The sequence below is a fragment of the Clupea harengus genome, chromosome 18 (assembly GCF_900700415.2).
Source record: "Clupea harengus chromosome 18, Ch_v2.0.2, whole genome shotgun sequence".
Classification (NCBI taxonomy): Eukaryota; Metazoa; Chordata; class Actinopteri; order Clupeiformes; family Clupeidae; genus Clupea; species Clupea harengus.
In genome coordinates this window covers 5,366,108-5,384,651 of record NC_045169.1, presented here as the reverse complement: position 1 = coordinate 5,384,651, position 18,544 = coordinate 5,366,108, and the positions used below count along the sequence as shown (strand labels likewise).

Below are 18,544 nucleotides of genomic sequence, written 5' to 3'. Positions count from 1 at the left end.
ATCTTCTGGTAACTTCAGTGGTGGCGGGGGGTGTGTGTGTAGGGAGGGGGGGGGGGGGGGGAATGGTCACGGCCTGGATAACCCTTAAACAACCTCACTGGCAACACATCATCAAATGGGCCCGGCAGAGCCAAACAGGAACCCGATAAGAGTCCCTGGTGCGAGGAGACCCTCACGGCATCGCCTGCCAGCATGGCTGCCAGATAATTAATCATGTGGGTTTGTAGACGGTATATTGTGGGCTCTGAGGTTATTGGAGAGCAGACGCATGTAGCGAGGCAAACAAACAAATGGAGCCAGGCTCTGTGCAAGACCCACAATGGCAGCAGACAGCGCCGCTATCTACTGACAGGAAGAGGCCGAGAGGGAGAGAGGCAGCAGTCGACAGCGAGACGTGATTGACATCCATGGTTCTACTCTCACGGTTTCTGACTTCCTGTCCCTATCTTTCGCTCAGACTGTCTGTTCCTCTGTGGTGGAGATGGCTTCGAGACAAAGACTCTAAACACTTCCTCAAATTATGATCAGATGTTGTGTGAGACAGCCAACCATCTCAGTATGAATTACTGCACAATTTGCTAATTAGCAGCAGAGAGCAGACAGCAGGCCTCAGGGTCTTGGCTCTCTCTAAGAAAAATGCAGCAAAGCCAAAAACTGGACCAACAGCTTCCTGAGTTTCTATTCCATCTGGAGACATTCTGGAATATTCCCTTCTCCTCCATATTCCCTGTGCACCATACCGCCCATCATGGTTGACAAACGTGGGTCAGGTGGTGCTGGATTTACTGGAATAACGGTGACGGAGTTTGGGCGTTTAGACACTTTGGAAACGCAAAAATATACAGTCACAGGTCGCTGTGGAGGTCAAGGTCCTGTGCAAGAGAGAGGTATTTGTGCGAAAAGTGAAAGACTGTGCTTGGTGTACTAATACACCATATGTGTGAAAAGAAATACTACTCTAGTGTAACATTTTCATCATCCCAAAAAGGAAAGCTCTTCATTATCTTTGGATCCCCTACCAGGTCAGTCTGTGGCTACGTGCAGAAGCAAAGCACACTCCACTGGGTCGAATAGCCTGCGGTGTATGGACATGCATCCTCAGTCTGCTAAATGACCAGAAGAGGAAGAACATGAGATCCCTGGTAGATGACAACCGCCCCCGCCCCTCCCCCCTCCCCCCTCCCCCCAGCTATCGGACACACAGAGCAGGATGCGGAGGTCCAAGAGGAGAAGGGAGGGAGGAGGGAGGAGGGAGGAAGGACGGTTGTTTGACTCCTGTTGCCTTCTTGCCCTCTCCGGTATTATCGCCATGAAAGTGGCAGAGAAGCTCCTGGTCTGTGTTAACTACGTGTGGTCTGTTTATCTGCTTGTCAGGTTTGTGCTCTTGCATTGTGTTCTGTGTCGGCTCCATGGGGAGTCAGCTAGGGAATATGAAGGGGGAAAAACAGACAGGAAGAGTTTGAGAAGTCACTGCTCGACGGTTCAATTGCCCGGTGTTCCACGAATCAAAACAGAAGGGCCTGTTTATTACTGGTGTGTGCAGGATTCACATAAAGGGTCAATGTCACCTCTGTGGTCAGCGTTGACGCATGCCAGCTGGACCCTAATCGTAGGCTTTTGGGGGTCGAAGGTCACAGATGAACTGCAAGGGGGGTTTGGGGGGGTTTATGGGGCTGTTGGATTTATTTCCTCAACGAACAGACTGTAAATATTTGCTCTCACCCGGATGGCCCAGATTCCTCAAAGAAACCTTGAGACAGACATAAATCTGAGGCGTGTATAAAAAACGGCAGCAGGAGAGGAATCTGGGAAATGTTGGCAAGGAGAGCCTAAAGAGAAATGGGCCGGGAGTGTCACAACAACATGTGTTTTTTATCCCCCCCCCCCCCCCCCCACACACACACACACATGCACCATTCTATCTTCCTGCAGCTGATCCCCATTCAAGACCCCCCACCTGGTCCCCAGTGTTCAGGACAAATGTACTCCATGTGCAGTGAAGCCCAACGAAGGAACGCTCCATGAACCTGACACTGTCATCCATTACTTAGAACTTAGAACACGCTCCAGCATGGAGACCTGCCTAGCCTGCTCACACAGGTCTCAAACACGGAGACAGGCAGAGAACAGCCAGCGTTTCCTTATTGCCGTCCTCATCAATTACGCACACAGACTCTCACTCCCATGGTTTGAGCATGAAAAGACCTCTAGGCACATCCAGGTTTCTGTTCCCCATAGGATGTGCCCTTTGATCTCTGTAGATTTATAAAGTAAGTTGGACAGAGGTCCATTCCTATTGCACGAAGCCAGGATGAAGTCATGGAGTATACAGTGAAGAATACAACACTACAGTGGCCTGCTGAGAGAGAGTTTATGCTCAGGATGGAAAAAAGAGACGCTTTCTAGCCAAAATAGGCTGTTATATAATAATGCCATTATTCTCAGATAAGTACTGCTGGTAGACTTCTGTTGTTGGTGACCTGATCTTTTATGTAGTCGGTTAATAACCAGCGTCAGCATACATCAGACATTGTGTTTTCTGCAAGCTAACACGAACATGAAATCACACAAACTTTTCTCTCTTATTTTTATGGTGACACTCGTGTCTGTAAAATGGTTAGTTTTCAGGGCAAGTCACCCATGAATTTATTTAAGCTTCTGACACGATTGGTTAGATATTGGCACAGCCTGCATTGCAAGCTAAATGCCAAACACCATGTTTATCTTTTTCCCCCCTTGGCACCGAGTTGCCACAGCGACTGTGGCCAAGCAGCCGTGTAACTGCCGCGAGTCCTACTGGGATGGTGTATACCCTTCTCAGAGAGGGGCGCTCCTCTCAAGTGAAGCATGAACGCTGATCTCCAGTTCAAGTCAAAACCCTGCTGCGATGGACTTCCTTTTAAAAATAAAGGCTGTTGCGAATTGCTCAACACCACGCCGATCCAAGACATTTTGGCAGGAGGGCTTGAATGCCTCATATTCTCTGTGGATGGCTGGAGAATGAGGGTCACAGGGGGAGGGGGGAGGGGGGGGCTGATTCCCATCTCTTGTATTAGATTGGACGAAGATTTGTTTTTGAAGTTTGGGATTTTCAACTGGCAGAATTCGGACACTTCACAACTTTAACAGGAGCCTTTTGAACACAACAAACGACCGCGATCGTTAGTGACACAGCACAACAGAAGATTCCACAGCGCACCACAATGCCGTAAAACTCTGTTAATTAATGCCTTTAAAAAAAAAAGGAGCAGCATTTGTAGGTCACGGACGCTGTGTAATCCAGTAAACTGTTACTTTTTGTCATAAATAGACCCGTTGCTCACAAGAGCAGAGTGTGCATGTGACCGTAAACCGGGCATAATTAGGGCTCCCCGGCAGGTGGGTGTGACGAAACGAGCGCTCGTGAAATGAGGCGGTAGCATCAAGCTGAAGTTCACAGTATCATTAACACCCTCCTTGTCTCCCTCCCTCCATCCCTCTCTCTTCCCCCTCCCTCCTTCCTTCCTTCCTCTCCCTCGCCTCCACCCTCCCTCCCTGCAATCTCCTCCTCTTCTTCAGGAGCTCTACTGTAGCTCCTGATCTTAACCAGCTTTGGCCATAAAAGGAGGACTCGGTTTACAGAGCCGTAAAAACTGGCCATTACACCCCTCAGAAACACCCCCTCGTTAAATCCACTCTGATTCTGTTCCTGGGGTCTACCGAGAGGTTCCTGGGGTCTACCGAGAGGTTCCTGGGGTCTCCTGAGAAGGTCCTGAAGAGCAAGGGCGTATGAAACTCTTCTCTCTCACACTCAGCGGATTGCTCCTGTGCTTGTTTGCTGAGTTGCAAACCTCACCATCTGTTTAAGGCATCAGATGCTCAGGACGTTCCTGGTCAATAACTCCAGTGACCTCTTCAGTTATTCATCCTGCTCTATTTTTGGAGGCTTTTTTCGCTGTTCTGGAGCTTTTCATTGTCCACTCTAACATTTGTTCTATGACTTTGAATATGTCCCTCATATTCACCGTCTCCGTCAATGAAACTTGGATCCCAGCACTCTTCTTCCACTCTCTCTGTGGCAGCAGCCTCTCTCTCTCTCTCTCTCTCTCTCTCTCTCTGTGGCAGTCTCTCTCTCTCTCTCTCTCTCTCTGTGTGGCAGCCTCTCTCTCTTCAGTGCTCCCCCTCTCTCTAGTGGTGCTGTGTTAATATGGGTCCCTACATGCTTCTTTTGGGTGATGAAGTGGCGGGTGGGGGATAGAGTTTGGGGGCACACACACTACCCAGAGGTGTCAAAGGTCAAAGGTGTAAGATCAGGAAGTCAGAAACTGCTCAGAGGGAATAGCAGAACTGGACTGGGGGGGGGGGGGGGGGGGCAATCCAACCGTAGCGTCTGGTGGGGCCCCTCATGTCTCCCGGTGAGAATGGGCTAGATCCCTGACCCTCTGAAATCCCTACTCAGCCTACCCTCCCTACACACCCACACACAACACAAGCCCTTCCGTTCATTTGTTCCTGTACTGTTTTGAACTAGATTGTTGCCTGGAGGAAAGGGAGGATGAGGAATACGAGATGTTGAGCTTTTTTATCACCAGCTTTCTGTTCTGTTTAGCGTTGCTCTGAAGAGGCGTTTGCTGCTACGCCTGGCAAATGGAGAGTTGATAAAAATGTCCTCAGAAAACTAGCAATCAAAAGTTGCTGTGTGTGTGTGAGTGTGTCTGTGTCTGTGTCTGTGTCTGTGTGTGTGTGTCTGTGTCTGTGTCTGTGTCTGTGTGTGTGTGTGTGTCTGTGTCTGTGTCTGTGTCTGTGTCTGTGTCTGTGTGTCTGTGTGTCTGTGTGTGTGACTGTGTGTGTGTTGTTTTTGGGGACCAGTGCAACAGCAGCACCAGAAACCACTCAGTAGCTCTACCTCAAACAATGGCAAAGACCTTGAGCTTGTCTTTCACACAAGGACCATAAGGGCTAGAAGGTGTTACCTGTTCAGAACAACCTTAGAGGAGCATCTGGGGGATTGGAGCGCTGAAGTCTACCTACCAAAGGCTCTTCATTTATAGTCTCATCCAACCAGTAAACCCCTCTGACTGCTATAATGTATTGCCTTTGTGACACAAGGTGTCCTTTGCATGTTTGAGGCAATGGTATTCTTTACTGCTCTGCTTCTGCAGACTGGGTTAGAGTGTGTGTGTGGCAGTGCTTCCAGGAACAGAAACGTCCTTGCCCGTTCTATTTAACCATTTTTTGTCTTTGATATGTGGGTTAAAACTCCTGTGTAATTTGTAAGCCATCTTCCCCCCATGGGGTTACTTTGTACATGGTCAAAACAATTCCGACAACACTAACAAGAACGGGGGAAAAAAAATGCCCAAGGCAACCAGACAAGGATGACTTAGTTCCTGTTTTGGTGTTGGAGCTGTTTATTTTTTGTCCGCTCAAGGACAGCCTCTGTTTCTAACGCTAACTGATGGCATGTCAAGTCATACTGTGGAAGTGGTCTGGTGGGTAGTAGCTGGTTAGCCATAGCGGAAGGGTGACTGTGTGTGATGGGGTTGTTTGTTCCTGCTCTCACTTACAAACTCCGGTATATAAAGTGTCCAGAGGAATCCTTGCCAGGCCTGGTGACCACTATTGTGGTTGCTTTCTAGAATTAGCTCGCCTCCACATTCTGACTCTCTTTTGGCTCCTTGAAAGAATAATTAAAGAGGTTGTGACTTGAATATGAGTTTGCTCTTGGAGGTCCTTTTCATTTTGCTCCAATGCTTTATACTTGAAGCCCAAAAGTATTGTGAAATCATAAAACTCAAGGTTGGTAGTGATTTCTTCTGTAGTAATTTCTACAAATCTTGTATGCATGGAACTATACAACCAGGGCTGTGAAGCAAAATTACTTTGTGATTAATTACTCTAAATGACTTGCATAAATCAGTTTGCCGTGAGAATGATTTAAAAGTTAGATTTGCCATTGAAGTGAAGTAACAAAGTAATCTAGCTTTGGCAGTGTGATGTTCACCACACATTAATGTCAAACAACAGATACTTCAATTCACTTTATTTAATGAAGAACACATTTTCTTCATTCCTGATTATCCCATCTCATAGTTTGTCTAAAACTAGCGAGTTAACTAGGTAACATCAGGCTACACCAACAACTAAAGCACTGATCAAGTCTTGCTAGTTTGCATGTCACCAAAACATCCGCGCCTTATAACTGATAACACTTTTTTTTTTACATATTATAGTTGAATAACACTTAAAGTTATGGTTAGAAATATTTGACAAATTACCTTTGGGGATTTTCTTAGGTTTTTGCATCGGTGTTTCATTACTCAAGGTAATGTATACAAATAATACCAAGATGCAACTGTAGACCTAATATCCAGTACAGCTTAAAACATTGATGGGATAAATTCAAACTCCCTTATCCCTTACCTTCTCTGCTTTTACCGCAACACAGACTGACCACTACATCCATCCAATATGGCCGCCAATGAGTAGTGCATAGTGACGTAGGGGGGCATTTTTCCCCCTATGATTAATTAATTAAAATTAACGCATTACTTTGACAACCCTATATACAACATTTCATGGTTATGTCGAGATCTATGACCAACATAGCTGGGTCGCATTGTTATGGAGGCCAAGAGTAGAGTCAAATACGGATGGTGAAGTCTGGGATTTTGTTTGTGTCAGCAATACTGTCATGTGGCAGTCAATGGAGCTGAACAGATGTGTGTGTTTTTTCTGCTTCAGTCACTTTTATTAGTTCTTTTAAACAGAAAGAATGGGTGGAAGAATGAAAACAAAAAAAACATTTGGCCATTGTGTATTGTGCCTTTTGGCAACTTTTGGAAACTGGTGTGATTACTGATCTGTGGCACGAACCAGAGGTTACCGAGTCATGTGTGAAGTATTCTGGGTACACAAGGAAAGCATGAGAAGCACACATTTTTTTGGAATGCTGTCTTGAATGAAAGAAATATGTCCACGCCAATCATCTTAATGACAGACTCGTTGGGGAAGTCCGACTTTACAGAGGCGCCTGAGCTGAGTCCATCTGGTGTCCTGTCTGTGTCCTTGTCCACTCCTTCACGGTCTGTTTGAGGGGACTCATCTCATATTCCCACCATGTTAATCTTCATAGTTCAAACAGTAGAAGGCACCCAAGACTGTATGTCCCATTTAGTAATGGCTGACTTTAATGTAGAGAGAAATATGCTGGTGTCACTCTACAGTTTCTCTCTCTCTCTCTCTCTCTCTCTCTCTCTCTCTCTCTCTCTCTCTCTCTCTCTCTCTCTCTCTCTTTCTCTCTCTGTCTCTCTCTGTCTTCTGTGGGTTTCCGGGAGGAAAAGGGTTTGAAGCTCATTACCCCAGAGTTATGTGACACACAGCTGGCCAGCAGCTATCCCCCACAATTAGGTTTTTTTTTTGCTCAAGCACTGATGCATTCTTTATTATGGATCATCTGGAGGCAAGACCATCTGAAAGAAATCTGCACTAAGCCACCCCCCCCATTTAACTGCAAATCTGTCTCTCCCTCAAAATTAGCTATTGATTCAATAACTGTTTAAAAGTCACCAGTCTGTAATTAATCCATGCGTACAAAAATTCTTCTGGGTTTGAAAACACGGTGTTCAGTGTGGAAAAATGACTCCTGTCCAAGCACTAACAAGACGTATGCACACTCACACAAGCCCAGATGCATGCTCGAACATATCCCGTTTCTCTGGGAGCAACGCATTAATGTTCTCAGTTATTTGTTTAGAGAGGCGAGACCAGATTCGGCACTGCTTACTCTGGCTCGGCTATTTGAAAGGCCTGTCTGAAATTTTTTTTTTTTATGCATCTCAGGTGTGGTGGCTGTCCAAACTCTCCCCCCCTCCCCCGCTGTTTCCAGTCACGCTCTTCCCTGCATCATTTCTTTTCAAAAAAATGTTTTTAATCAATATTTCACGCTCGTTGTTTCACAGTACAGGTATGTGGATGGCGAAATGGTGGAGAGCTCTTTAAATGTGCTCCAGTATGGTAGCTTTCTGCTAGGTGAAGGAGCCAGTCTCCGACCATTTAAAAAAACTGCCGTCTTTTTGAAAAAAAAGTTTCCAGAGATGAAAAATCCCATCTAATACACTATTTCCACTGTTTCGCTACAAGCGTAATATTATTCGCATAAAAATATCTGGGCTTCCTGTAAACTTTAAAATTGAAGCCATTAAAAAAATGAAGGGATTCCATTCCAGAGGTCCTGAAAGGGGGAATGTGGAGAGGACGATGTTTAATGTGAGCTACTCTCACAACTTGTGTTACGTAAACTTTTGTGACATGCAGCAAGTGGAGCCAGATGGTGACTGGTCCACTCGAGCGTTTGGGTTATCGGCTCGAGCGTCTGGGTTGTCGCCAGCTCTCTATCTGCAGCGCCGGGGCAGGTCCCCCTGTTTGATGTGGGCACCGGGGCTATTTTTGTGCCAGGCTGCTTTACGGGCGGTTAACTACGCCTGGCTGACCCTGGCGTGTTTAGGTGGAGAATGAGTGTGCCTTGGCACGGAGGGGCTGTTTTCCCCCCGCGATGGCCTGCCTCTTTAAAAAATGAGACGGAAAGTGAGAGAAAAAAAGAGAGAGTGGAAGAGTGAGGGAGACCATGCTGAAACTTCACACCTAAAAAGATGAAGGCCTCAACTGAGCAAGCTACGGACACTAATTAGGCGTGGTTTCAAAAGGCAAGACTAAACTCCAAAGAACTGCCTTAAAATTCACTCCTGTTGTTTTTTAGTCTTGCTAGTGTACATCCACCTACCTAACCCAAGGCATGCAAGCAAAACCCTGAGTTTGCAGGCCATTTAATTAAATATTAATTTAAATATTTTAAACATTTAATTAAATAACACCGTCCATACTGTTTGTTACGTAAAGCACTTAGCTCATGTCTTGGGTTCACTAAAATGAATTGTCCCTCACCGACTGAACTGTGTGATGGAGACGGGGACTGAGGTTGTGGCCCCTAACTGAACTGTGTGATGGAGACAGGGACTGAGGTTGTGACCCCTAACTGAACTGTGTGATGGAGACAGGGACTGAGGTTGTGACCCCTAACTGAACTGTGTGATGGAGACAGTGACTGAGGTTGTGACCCCTAACTGAACTGTGTGATGGAGACAGTGACTGAGGTTGTGACCCCTAACTGAACTGTGTGATGGAGACAGGGACTGAGGTTGTGACCCCTAACTGAACTGTGTGAGGGAGACAGGGACTGAGGTTGTGACCCCTAACTGAACTGTGTGATGGAGACGGGGACTGAGGTTGTGGCCTCTGACTGAACTGTGTGATGGAGACAGGGACTGAGGTTGTGGCCTCTGACTGAACTGTGTGATGGAGACAGGGACTGAGGTTGTGACCCCTAACTGAACTGTGTGATGGAGAGGGTGACTGAGGTTGTGGCTTCTGACTGCCAGATCAATGGGCTTCCCTCTTTAGTGCCTGGGTCAGTCAGAGTGTATGTGGAATAGGACTCCCCAGCTGACCACGGGTGGAGGCCAGGATGAGGCCAGGATGAGGACTCTCTCCCTTCATTACAGATACCGCGTCAGAAGCCATTGGGGTATGGAGTGGCAAACACTACCAAATAGCTGCTCTTCACAATGAAGAGCCCTAATAAGAAACTTAAAGTAGCCAAGCCTAATTTAACTCAGAGCTGCACATGGAAATTGTTTAGCTTGCAGCAACACAGTCGACTCAAGGCAGTGAGGGAAAAGGACAGATGCTCAAAAACACAGGCTAAACCTTTACAATCTCCCAACACTCGCCTTAACACAGGGCAAACCTTTACAATCTCCCAACACTCGCCTTAACACAGGGTAAACCGATTTTGGATTAATTTCTTCTAAACGAACATGCACTACACCATGCTGTCCATCTTTTTACATTCATTGGTTGTAACGCTCCGCTTAAAGTTCAAATTGGTCGAACTTCGACCACGTTTGATTGATTTTACAGTGTGGTGTACTGGAAAATGCATCTCAGAGATGTCAATACCACGTATGCCAATAGATCTGGAAAACATATTTAAAAGACCACGCAAATATGTGTGGGTGAATTGAGTGAAGTCTGCTCCACCAATGAAAGGCCTACCATGAAGAGTTTGGGAACCACTTTCACCGAATAGGAGGAAATTGCCAGTTAAATTATTTCTTTCTCCACTGCCATTAAATTCCTGGCCCAATAATGGATAAAGTATATCTTATTGTATATTTCATGGATTAATGTGAGTTACAATTTCCAACCACCTCCCACTAAACAGTGCGGGAACAGAGAGGAGAAAGGATTAAATGTTTTGGTTGTCAGGCACTCAAATTGTTCTTTTACAAGGGAGCCTTAATCCATCGAAAACATCAGTGGCCAAAGCCTTCCCTGGATTTGTCTGATACAATGTGACTGTCAGTGACCAGGCCTAAATGTTAGCCATCTAAGACAGGGGAAGCAATTCACTTTGCCGGGGAGGTTCTGTTTGACCCGACAATGTTTTGCTGATGTTGACGAATACGATTTATAGCCTAGGATTTAAGGCGTCTCGTAGTGCCATTGCTTTGAAAATAATCTCGATTACTTGTAGGCTGAGTAAAGATAGAGTAGCCATAATAAGAAATGTGAGAGATATGGCCCCAAAATGACCTGTGCTATCACATAAACCATGCTGAAATGTTGCTACAAGTCAGTGCCCCCCACCCAATGTCAGACACCTTCCTGCGCCACTGTACTGGAGGCAAAAACATTGAGGAGTTTTGCCAACACATTGGAAATCACAGAGATTCCCATAGGAATGAATGGCCTTCTGGTTGCCTCACGCACATACACAGAGCTATGTCGAAACAAGGCGTTAGCTAGTTCCTTGCACGCGGCACTTTATGGTCCTGTTTGCTGATGTTTTCTCAAACTTGGTGTCGTCTGTCTGTGAAAACTGGCAAGACGACGTTACATCACATTTCTCTAAGTGGCGTTAAAATATCAATATCAAATGCAATGTGAAATGAATTTTATATTTTTTTTGTAACTGGACTACACCAGTCTCATGAATTTTCCTTTTGTGTGTCCTTTTGATTTTGAAATCATGTTATTTATAGATCATCATAAAAGGATATCAGTCCAAGGCCACATGAATGGAAAGCATCATACTGAATGGTTGTTTGTGTGTTTTATCTTCCAGCTTGTCCATCTGGGACATTCAAGCCAGAGGCAGCACCTGGAGGCCAAAGCACTTGTATGTCCTGCCCAGACCAACACCATACCTCCCGGCCAGGCAGCACCGCCCTGAGTGACTGTGTGTGTCAGGAGGGCTATAAGGCTTCAGGCAAGACCTGTGAAGGTACTCATACATACAGTATATTCTCACAGTTTTCTCATCTTATTTAGCTTTCATCTAGCTGTTAAACAGTCATGCTTGAGGTCTTTTAATGGTGTCATGAAATGGTATGGCTTTGACACGTCTCTGACGTAAACCTAAGTAAGTAGAAAAAGAATGTGTAGAATAGGCCTACTCATTATACACTGTACATAGGAAAGAATGCTGTTCTTTTACACGCAGCATAGATAGATAACGATATACAGTATAAACATTCTAGTCAGATGATTAATCGGGAGGATTGTACCTTGCTTTATGCCAGCTCTAGCTTACACCAATCTGACCTCTATACCCATGTAATCAAGCAACAGCACTAGCTCTCTTACGGATCCATAGACACACTAAGGATCCAGTCATTCACGTTTAGTCAATTCAATTTCCACTAATATCTAAAGCATATCACAATGCAGTGACGTTATATACTTCATACCTCAAGGTATCTCTGGGAATGCAACTTTGGAGCGAAGGATATTGGCCTTGTTGAAAGCATAAACAACTGAGCTGGGGGAGTATACGCTAAGAACCTGGTCCAGGGATAAGATCACTATTATCCAAATGCTTACAGTGAAGCGAAGTAATTTATGGCTCGTATGGGATGTCCTCGCCCTTATCCCTGGGCTGATAAATGGTATTTGGCTTTGGTATCAAGCACTTGTCCTTGTCCTGACCGACTCTCTGCTCTCTCTCTCTCTCTCTCTCTCTCTCTCTCTCCCTCTCTCTCTCCCTACCTCCTCTTTTTCCCTAGTGGTCCACTGTCCAGAGCTGTCTCCCCCGGAAAATGGCTTCTTCGTCCAGGGCACGTGTAATAACCAGTTCAACGCCGCCTGTGGAGTGCGCTGCAAGCCTGGCCTGGAGCTGCAGGGCAGCGGCATCCGTCTGTGCCAGCCTGGTGGCACCTGGTCCGGGGCGGAGGCCAGCTGCAGGGGTGAGTGGGCAGACCGTACAGAGGGAGTCATCAGGGCACGCTCGCTCGGTCGATACGCTCTTTTGGACGTAAACCGCTTTTTGGAACGCCATGTCTTTATGGATGCCTCTGCCTCTCCCCTCCCCTTTCACTCCCCTCGAGATAAACAGGCTCTTTTCTCTTCTTTCTTTCTTTCTTTCTTTCTTTCTTTCTTTTGTTCACTCCTCTCTAATCACAGTTGTTTTTTTGACGAGGTTTCATTTATTGCTACATGACTGGAAGCATTTCAGAAAGCTCAGGAACTATGCTTTGCCCTTTTTCTTTGCAAATGTGTTTTCAGCGCCATTAAAAATGTTAACGTGCTAATGTTCAGCCGTCCATCAGCCAGTGGTTTAGGCTTAGCCGGCGGGATGCTCGTAAATGTATCCCAGCGTGTCAACATGGCCGCTGTGGATTGATTTCATATGTTACTCAATGGGACTTGAGGCATATGGAAAAACTGAAGGACCAGGCTCCTGTATCAGCTACATGCTACAATGCAAATATGACTCTCTCTCTCTCTGTCTCGCTCGCTCTCGCTCTCTCTCTCTCTCTTTCTGTCTCGCTCAATCTCCCTTTCCTTCCTCTCTCACTTCTACACACACACACACACACACACACACACATACACAAACCTACACACACACACACACACACACACACACACATACACAAACCTACACACACACTACACTACACAGCGTAGTGGGACCTCCCGCCCAAGACGGCCTGAGGGTTGGGACTTTCAGGGCGATGAAAGCCGAGATGTTAAGTGCTCTTCGAGAGACTTCAGGCTAAGCTGGGGCCAAGCCGTGTTGGATCAACACTATTCTGGGTGCTCTGTTTTGAAAGAAATTACAGGTCCCAAAAATCCTAGCCGCCGCAGACTCGGCCTGGGGCCTCTTGCCCAGTTCGCTCTCGCTTTCTCCTTTTGGAAGCCCGCTGCTACGCCCCTCTGTGTGCGTGCGTGCGCTGGCCCTGCGGCTGGTGGCTGGTGGCTGGTGGCTGCTGCCACCCTGCCCCCCTCGGGGGTTGAAATGTGACCCCTGCTGGACGCATTTTCCTGCATTAGGTCAACATGGGCTGGACAAGGAAAAGGCACCAACTGACTGACCTCTGAGGCTTGACATCTCGCTCTCATATATGTCATCTGTGGCTATAAAGGTTAACCAAATGAGCGGATGTTTTTGAGGACCTCCTGATAGTGTATTTACTTTTGTGTTTGTGTTTGTGTATGTGTTTGTGTGTGTGTGTGTGTGTGTTTGTGTTTGTGTGTGTCGCAGTGCGCTCATGTCCCAAACTCTCAGCACCGCCTCATGGCCAGGTGAACTGCACCGAAGGTGGCACCCCCCCCAGGGTGAGGTGTGAGGTGCGCTGTGCCAAGGGGTACCGGCTGGTGGGCAATGCCAGGCTGACCTGCCAGAGCAACTCCCAGTGGAATGGTGCCCTGCCACGGTGTGTGGGTAAGCCTGCAAGTCTCTTTTAAATGGGTGTATGTGCGTCTATGGTTGCAAGAGCATCTGTGTGTATAAATGTGTATGGCTGTGTGTGTGTGTGTGTGTGTGTGTGTGTGTGTGTGTGTGTGTGTGTGTGTGTGTGTGTGTGTGTGTGTGTGTGTGTGTGTGTGTGTGTGTGTGTTATCAGTTTTTTCTGTTAGTGTGGTTCGAATGCATGTGTGTGTGTGTGTGTGTGTATGAATTTGTGGTTTTTGTATTTGTATTCTATAAATCAAGATAACATTGTTTCATCATTGTTATTTTTGGATCAAGGCACATTTCAAGAGACTTGGTCACTGAGTAAAGGTTTTTAAAATTGTTTGTGTAGTAGGGTGACCCGTGCTGCGCCCCGGAGTTAAAAATATGCCCATACATAATAACTACAGAATCAACCAGCATTCATCATCCAAACCATGCCGCATCAAACACATGTTGACGTGTAGCTGACGTCCTTTGCTCCAGTTTTTTTTTTTTGGTCCCCTTCACACACACACGCACACGCACACGCACACGCACACGCACACGCACACACACACACACACAAATACACCCTCATATACACACACACACACACACACACACACCCTCATATACACACACACACACACACACGCACAAACACATTCGTTTGCAGGGCTTGTAGGGCACAGCGGTTGCACATATGGTCTGGATTTGTGCTCAGCCACAATACATCACCCCAGAGAGTGAATATATCTGGCCTCTCATAACAAAGAGCCACCATGTCTGTCACTCTCTCTCACACACACACACACACACACACACACACACACACACACACACACACACACACAAACACACTTACACTCAACTCATGGGTCACACACACACACACACACACACACACACACTTACACACACACACACACACACACACACACACACACACACACACACACACACACACACACAAACACACTTACACTCAACTCATGGGTCACACACACACACACACACACACACACACACACACACACACACACACACACACACACACAGACACACCCTCATACTTACACTCAACTCATGGGTCACACACACACACACACATACTGTATAGTAAAGTAAAGTCTATAGCATGTATAGTTTGTAGCACGGATATAATACAATTATAAACACATACCAGTGTAACCTGTATGCATATATCCACATGAATGAATTGAAATATAAAACATATTAAGTATGGGAATGTATTTGATAATGACATGAAAGACCAAAATGATGTGTCTGTGTGTGTGTTTATGTGCGAGCTTGCATGCCTGAATGTGGGGGCGTGTGGCGTGCAGACTGCCATGTAGTCACGCATATATGTGTGTGTTTGTTTGTTTGTCTGTTTATGTGAACACAAGGGTGTGTGGTGTGCGTGTGTGTGTGCAGTGCACTCACTTATGTTTGTTTGTATGGGAGTGTGTCTATGTGTCTGTGCGTGTGTGTGTGTGTGTGCATTTGTGTGTGTGTGTGTGTGTGTGTGTGTGTGTGTGTGTGTGCGTGAGCGTTTGTGTGTGCGTGTGTGTGTGTGTGTGTGTGTGTGTGTGTATATATGAGGGTGTATGTCACTTCTCCTCAGGGAGCTTTGCCTCTTCTCACCCCTCTGAGTCACTGCTCCGCGTCTGGAGCGCGGCGGCCGTCTGCTGGCCCAGCCAGAGCCCAGACGCCCTCATGCCACCCTGTTTATCGGCCCCGCGCCTCTGATTGAGTTACAGTTTGTTTGTGTGAACGTCTGAACACAGGCTACACACTGTCATTACGCCTAATGCCCTCCACTGCGGGCAGCTCTGTTTGTTTAGGGGTTTCCCCCCCTCCTGCTCTCTCTCTCTCTCTCTCCTCCCTCTCTTACTCTTTCACTCTTACTCTCTGTTTACCTCTCTCACTTGCTCTCTTTACTCTAGTCTGCTTTCTCCCTCTCTCAATTTCTCTCTCTCTCTCCTCCCTCTTTACTCTTACTCTACCTCTCTCACTTGCTCTCTTTACTCTAGTCTGCTTTCTCCCTCTCTCTATTTCTCTCTCTCTCTCTCTATTTCTCTCTCTCTCTCCTCTGTTCTCTCCCTGTCCCTCATAGCACAGACTTTCTGTCATGCCTCAGACTAATTACTCCCCCCTCTGTTTTAGATGTTTTATCACATGTTCGTCAGAGCTTCCCAGTTACTTGCCTCATTTCATTTTCTTTGAGGACAAACACCACTCAGGGAGATTCAAAGTCATTTTCCACTCCAAAGATATTTTCCCCTTCCTCCATCCCCCCCCCTCTCTCCCTCTCTCTCTCTCTCTCTGTCTGCAAGTTACAGTGCATCCAAGAATGCATACGGTCCGTGCCAGTAACAGTTTTGTGGTTGGTTTTGTTCTTAAATGTCATTTCCGTGGACATTTTTCGCTCGCTGTGCACTAATTTACAGCTTTAGGGATCGCTGCTGGCTTCTCTGGAAGGACGGAGCTGACCAGAAAACTCATTACAGACAGAAATGAGTGTTTTTGTCACGGTTTGACAAATCATTTCTCGTAACTGCAAGTATCAGTGCAGAGGCAAGTGTAATTATAGCTGGTGTCAGTCAAACCGGATTGCCACTGTGCTTGTGGATTTTAACCAGCTGCTTGTCTCTCCCTCCCTCACTTTCCTGTTCTGCGCTGCCCATCTGCCCATCTCTTCACCACTCCACTCCTCTTCTCTCTTCTCTTCTCTCTTCTTATCACTTGACTGTTTCTGTCACCCTCTTATCTGCTCTGTTTTCTCCTTGTCTCCTCTCCACTTCCTCTCCTCTCCCGCTCTTTCCATTCTCCCTCCTCTCCTCTCTTCTGCTCTTCCCCCCTCTCTTCTCTTCTCCTCCTCTCTCCTCTCCTCTCCTCTCCTCTCTCAGAGGTCCGGTGCCATCCCATTGTCCCACCCAAACATGTCCTTCTGTCGCCCCCTGCCTGCGGAGTAAGAGAGCTGAGGAGTGGGGCCTCCTGCAGACTGAGCTGTCGTCAGGGTTACCGTCTCCTTGGTGAACCACTCGTGCGATGCCTGGCCACAGGGGAGTGGACTCAAAACCTGCATAAAGCAGCATGTGTAGGTACGACGTGTATGTGTGTGTCTCTCTCTCTCTCTCTCTCTCTCTCTCAGTGTGTTTGTGTGTGCACACATGCATGTCTCTTGTCATGCCCGGCGGGATATAACAGTGCAAGGACACGTGCACAGTATTAACAGTCTTCCGTGTTTACGAAGTCCCAAGTTTCCAAACCCCTTTTAAGTGGAACAGACGCATTTTCCCGAAGCGGTTCCAACAAGCAAAGCAAAGCAATTAACCAAACAGGGGAATCAACATCCGAAACAGGCACGAAACACTAACAGCAATAAAGCCATATGTAACTGACGAGCTATGCGGACGCGTTTAGTCATCGAGCTCCGAGCTCTAATGGTGCAAGTAAATCGCCCATCGCTTGCGCTCTCCTCGACTGCCCTCTGCACCTCTCCGTGTTTTTATGATGGGAAAAATGAGGGAGGAGGATGGAGTCGTGCAGCTGACGGCCTTCCAGGCGCTCTCGTAAGCACTATTACTCCAGCAGAGAAGTATTTCCCCGCTTAATGGGGGGAGAGACACGGCTGGGTTTGATTAGAAGGCGGGCGGCTCTGGGCTTTGTTCTGCCATGGCAGATGCTGTAGGGAGGGGACGGTGGGAGGGTGGTGGCTTGCATCCTGCAGATAATTGGAACAGATGAGTCTGTGTCAGCCGGTTCAGCTGGCATGACCTGTATGAGGAATGAGAATGACTGGACGGTAGGGGGTATGAATGGGCTGCCGGTCTACTGATGGCTCCCTTTCAACGTACAGTAGGTTGGCTCATTTAAATGGGTTAAATAGGGTTTGTTGATTTAAAGTTTAAAAGTTTATTATGTTTAAAAGCTCACAATGGTTTAAGCAGAGCAGTAGAGTTGATGAGTTTTTCTGCCTAGGTATCATTTATACATTTTTTTTTAACACTTTATTTATGATGATTTTTAACCAATTTACAGACAATACATTTTAGAAGTTTTGTACTAGATATCATTTTGAGATGCACTAGGAGAAGCACCTTCTCCTTCTAAGTCCTGCTGTTTGAAAGGAGCACAGGGGTAGGTGCCTCCAGCAAGACTGCCAGCAAGACAACACAGGTGCATGTGGTTTCAAGAAAACAGCAGGGACTAACATAGCGTCTACATTCGTGCAAGGATGGACTGAATAATTGGCTTAGCACTGAGATCATTAATTGTGTCATTGACTCCGGCCCAGCGCTCCATTTAAAGGCTAATTGAGAACAGCACTGTAGCTATTGAAACACCGCTGGGCTTCAAGGCTAATTGGGACCAGCTCTGTCGCCTTTGAAGACAAAGCACTGACTCACTTCTGCCCAGCCCAGTCCCAGGCGATAACACGCTGCTCGCGCCACTCGCGCTAAATTGGTTTTCCTTTGAGCCCTCGTGCCTCGCTCGCTTTGTTTGTTTCTGGTCCCCCCCACCCCCCTTTGCTTTGGTGTGGTGCCGTGCTTCCATTTGTTTTGCCCTTTGCCTTCCCCAGATTCCGAGCCGCCATGGATCCAGTGCCCCGAGGATGTCGCCACGGAGACCAGAAAGCACCAGGGATTGGCCAATGTCAGCTGGAGCCAGCCAATGGCAGGAGACAGCTCAGGAGAGGAGGTGAGTCCTGAGTCCTGAGTCTTTCCCTGGCCTCCTGCTTCAGTCTGTCCCGTGGCAATATTTGTCTTATGATGAGATAAC

At 46.9% G+C, this 18,544-nt stretch overlaps 1 protein-coding gene across 5 annotated transcripts in view; it reads left to right on the top strand.

Moving 5' to 3' along the window:
* Positions 1–18,544, top strand: part of svep1 (sushi, von Willebrand factor type A, EGF and pentraxin domain containing 1) — a 77,618-nt gene that overhangs the window by 20,481 nt on the left and 38,593 nt on the right. For 4 of the 5 annotated variants that reach the window (XM_031584556.2, XM_031584555.2, XM_031584554.2 and 1 more), the window contains exons 4-8: positions 11,165–11,323; positions 12,105–12,284; positions 13,586–13,765; positions 16,669–16,863; positions 18,345–18,463. In XM_031584556.2, coding sequence (XP_031440416.1) covers positions 11,165–11,323; positions 12,105–12,284; positions 13,586–13,765; positions 16,669–16,863; positions 18,345–18,463 — 833 coding nt within the window. Of the gene's footprint in view, positions 1–11,164; positions 11,324–12,104; positions 12,285–13,585; positions 13,766–16,668; positions 16,864–18,344; positions 18,464–18,544 lie in introns of those variants that run through there. The other variant, XM_031584557.2, reaches the window with a different exon arrangement.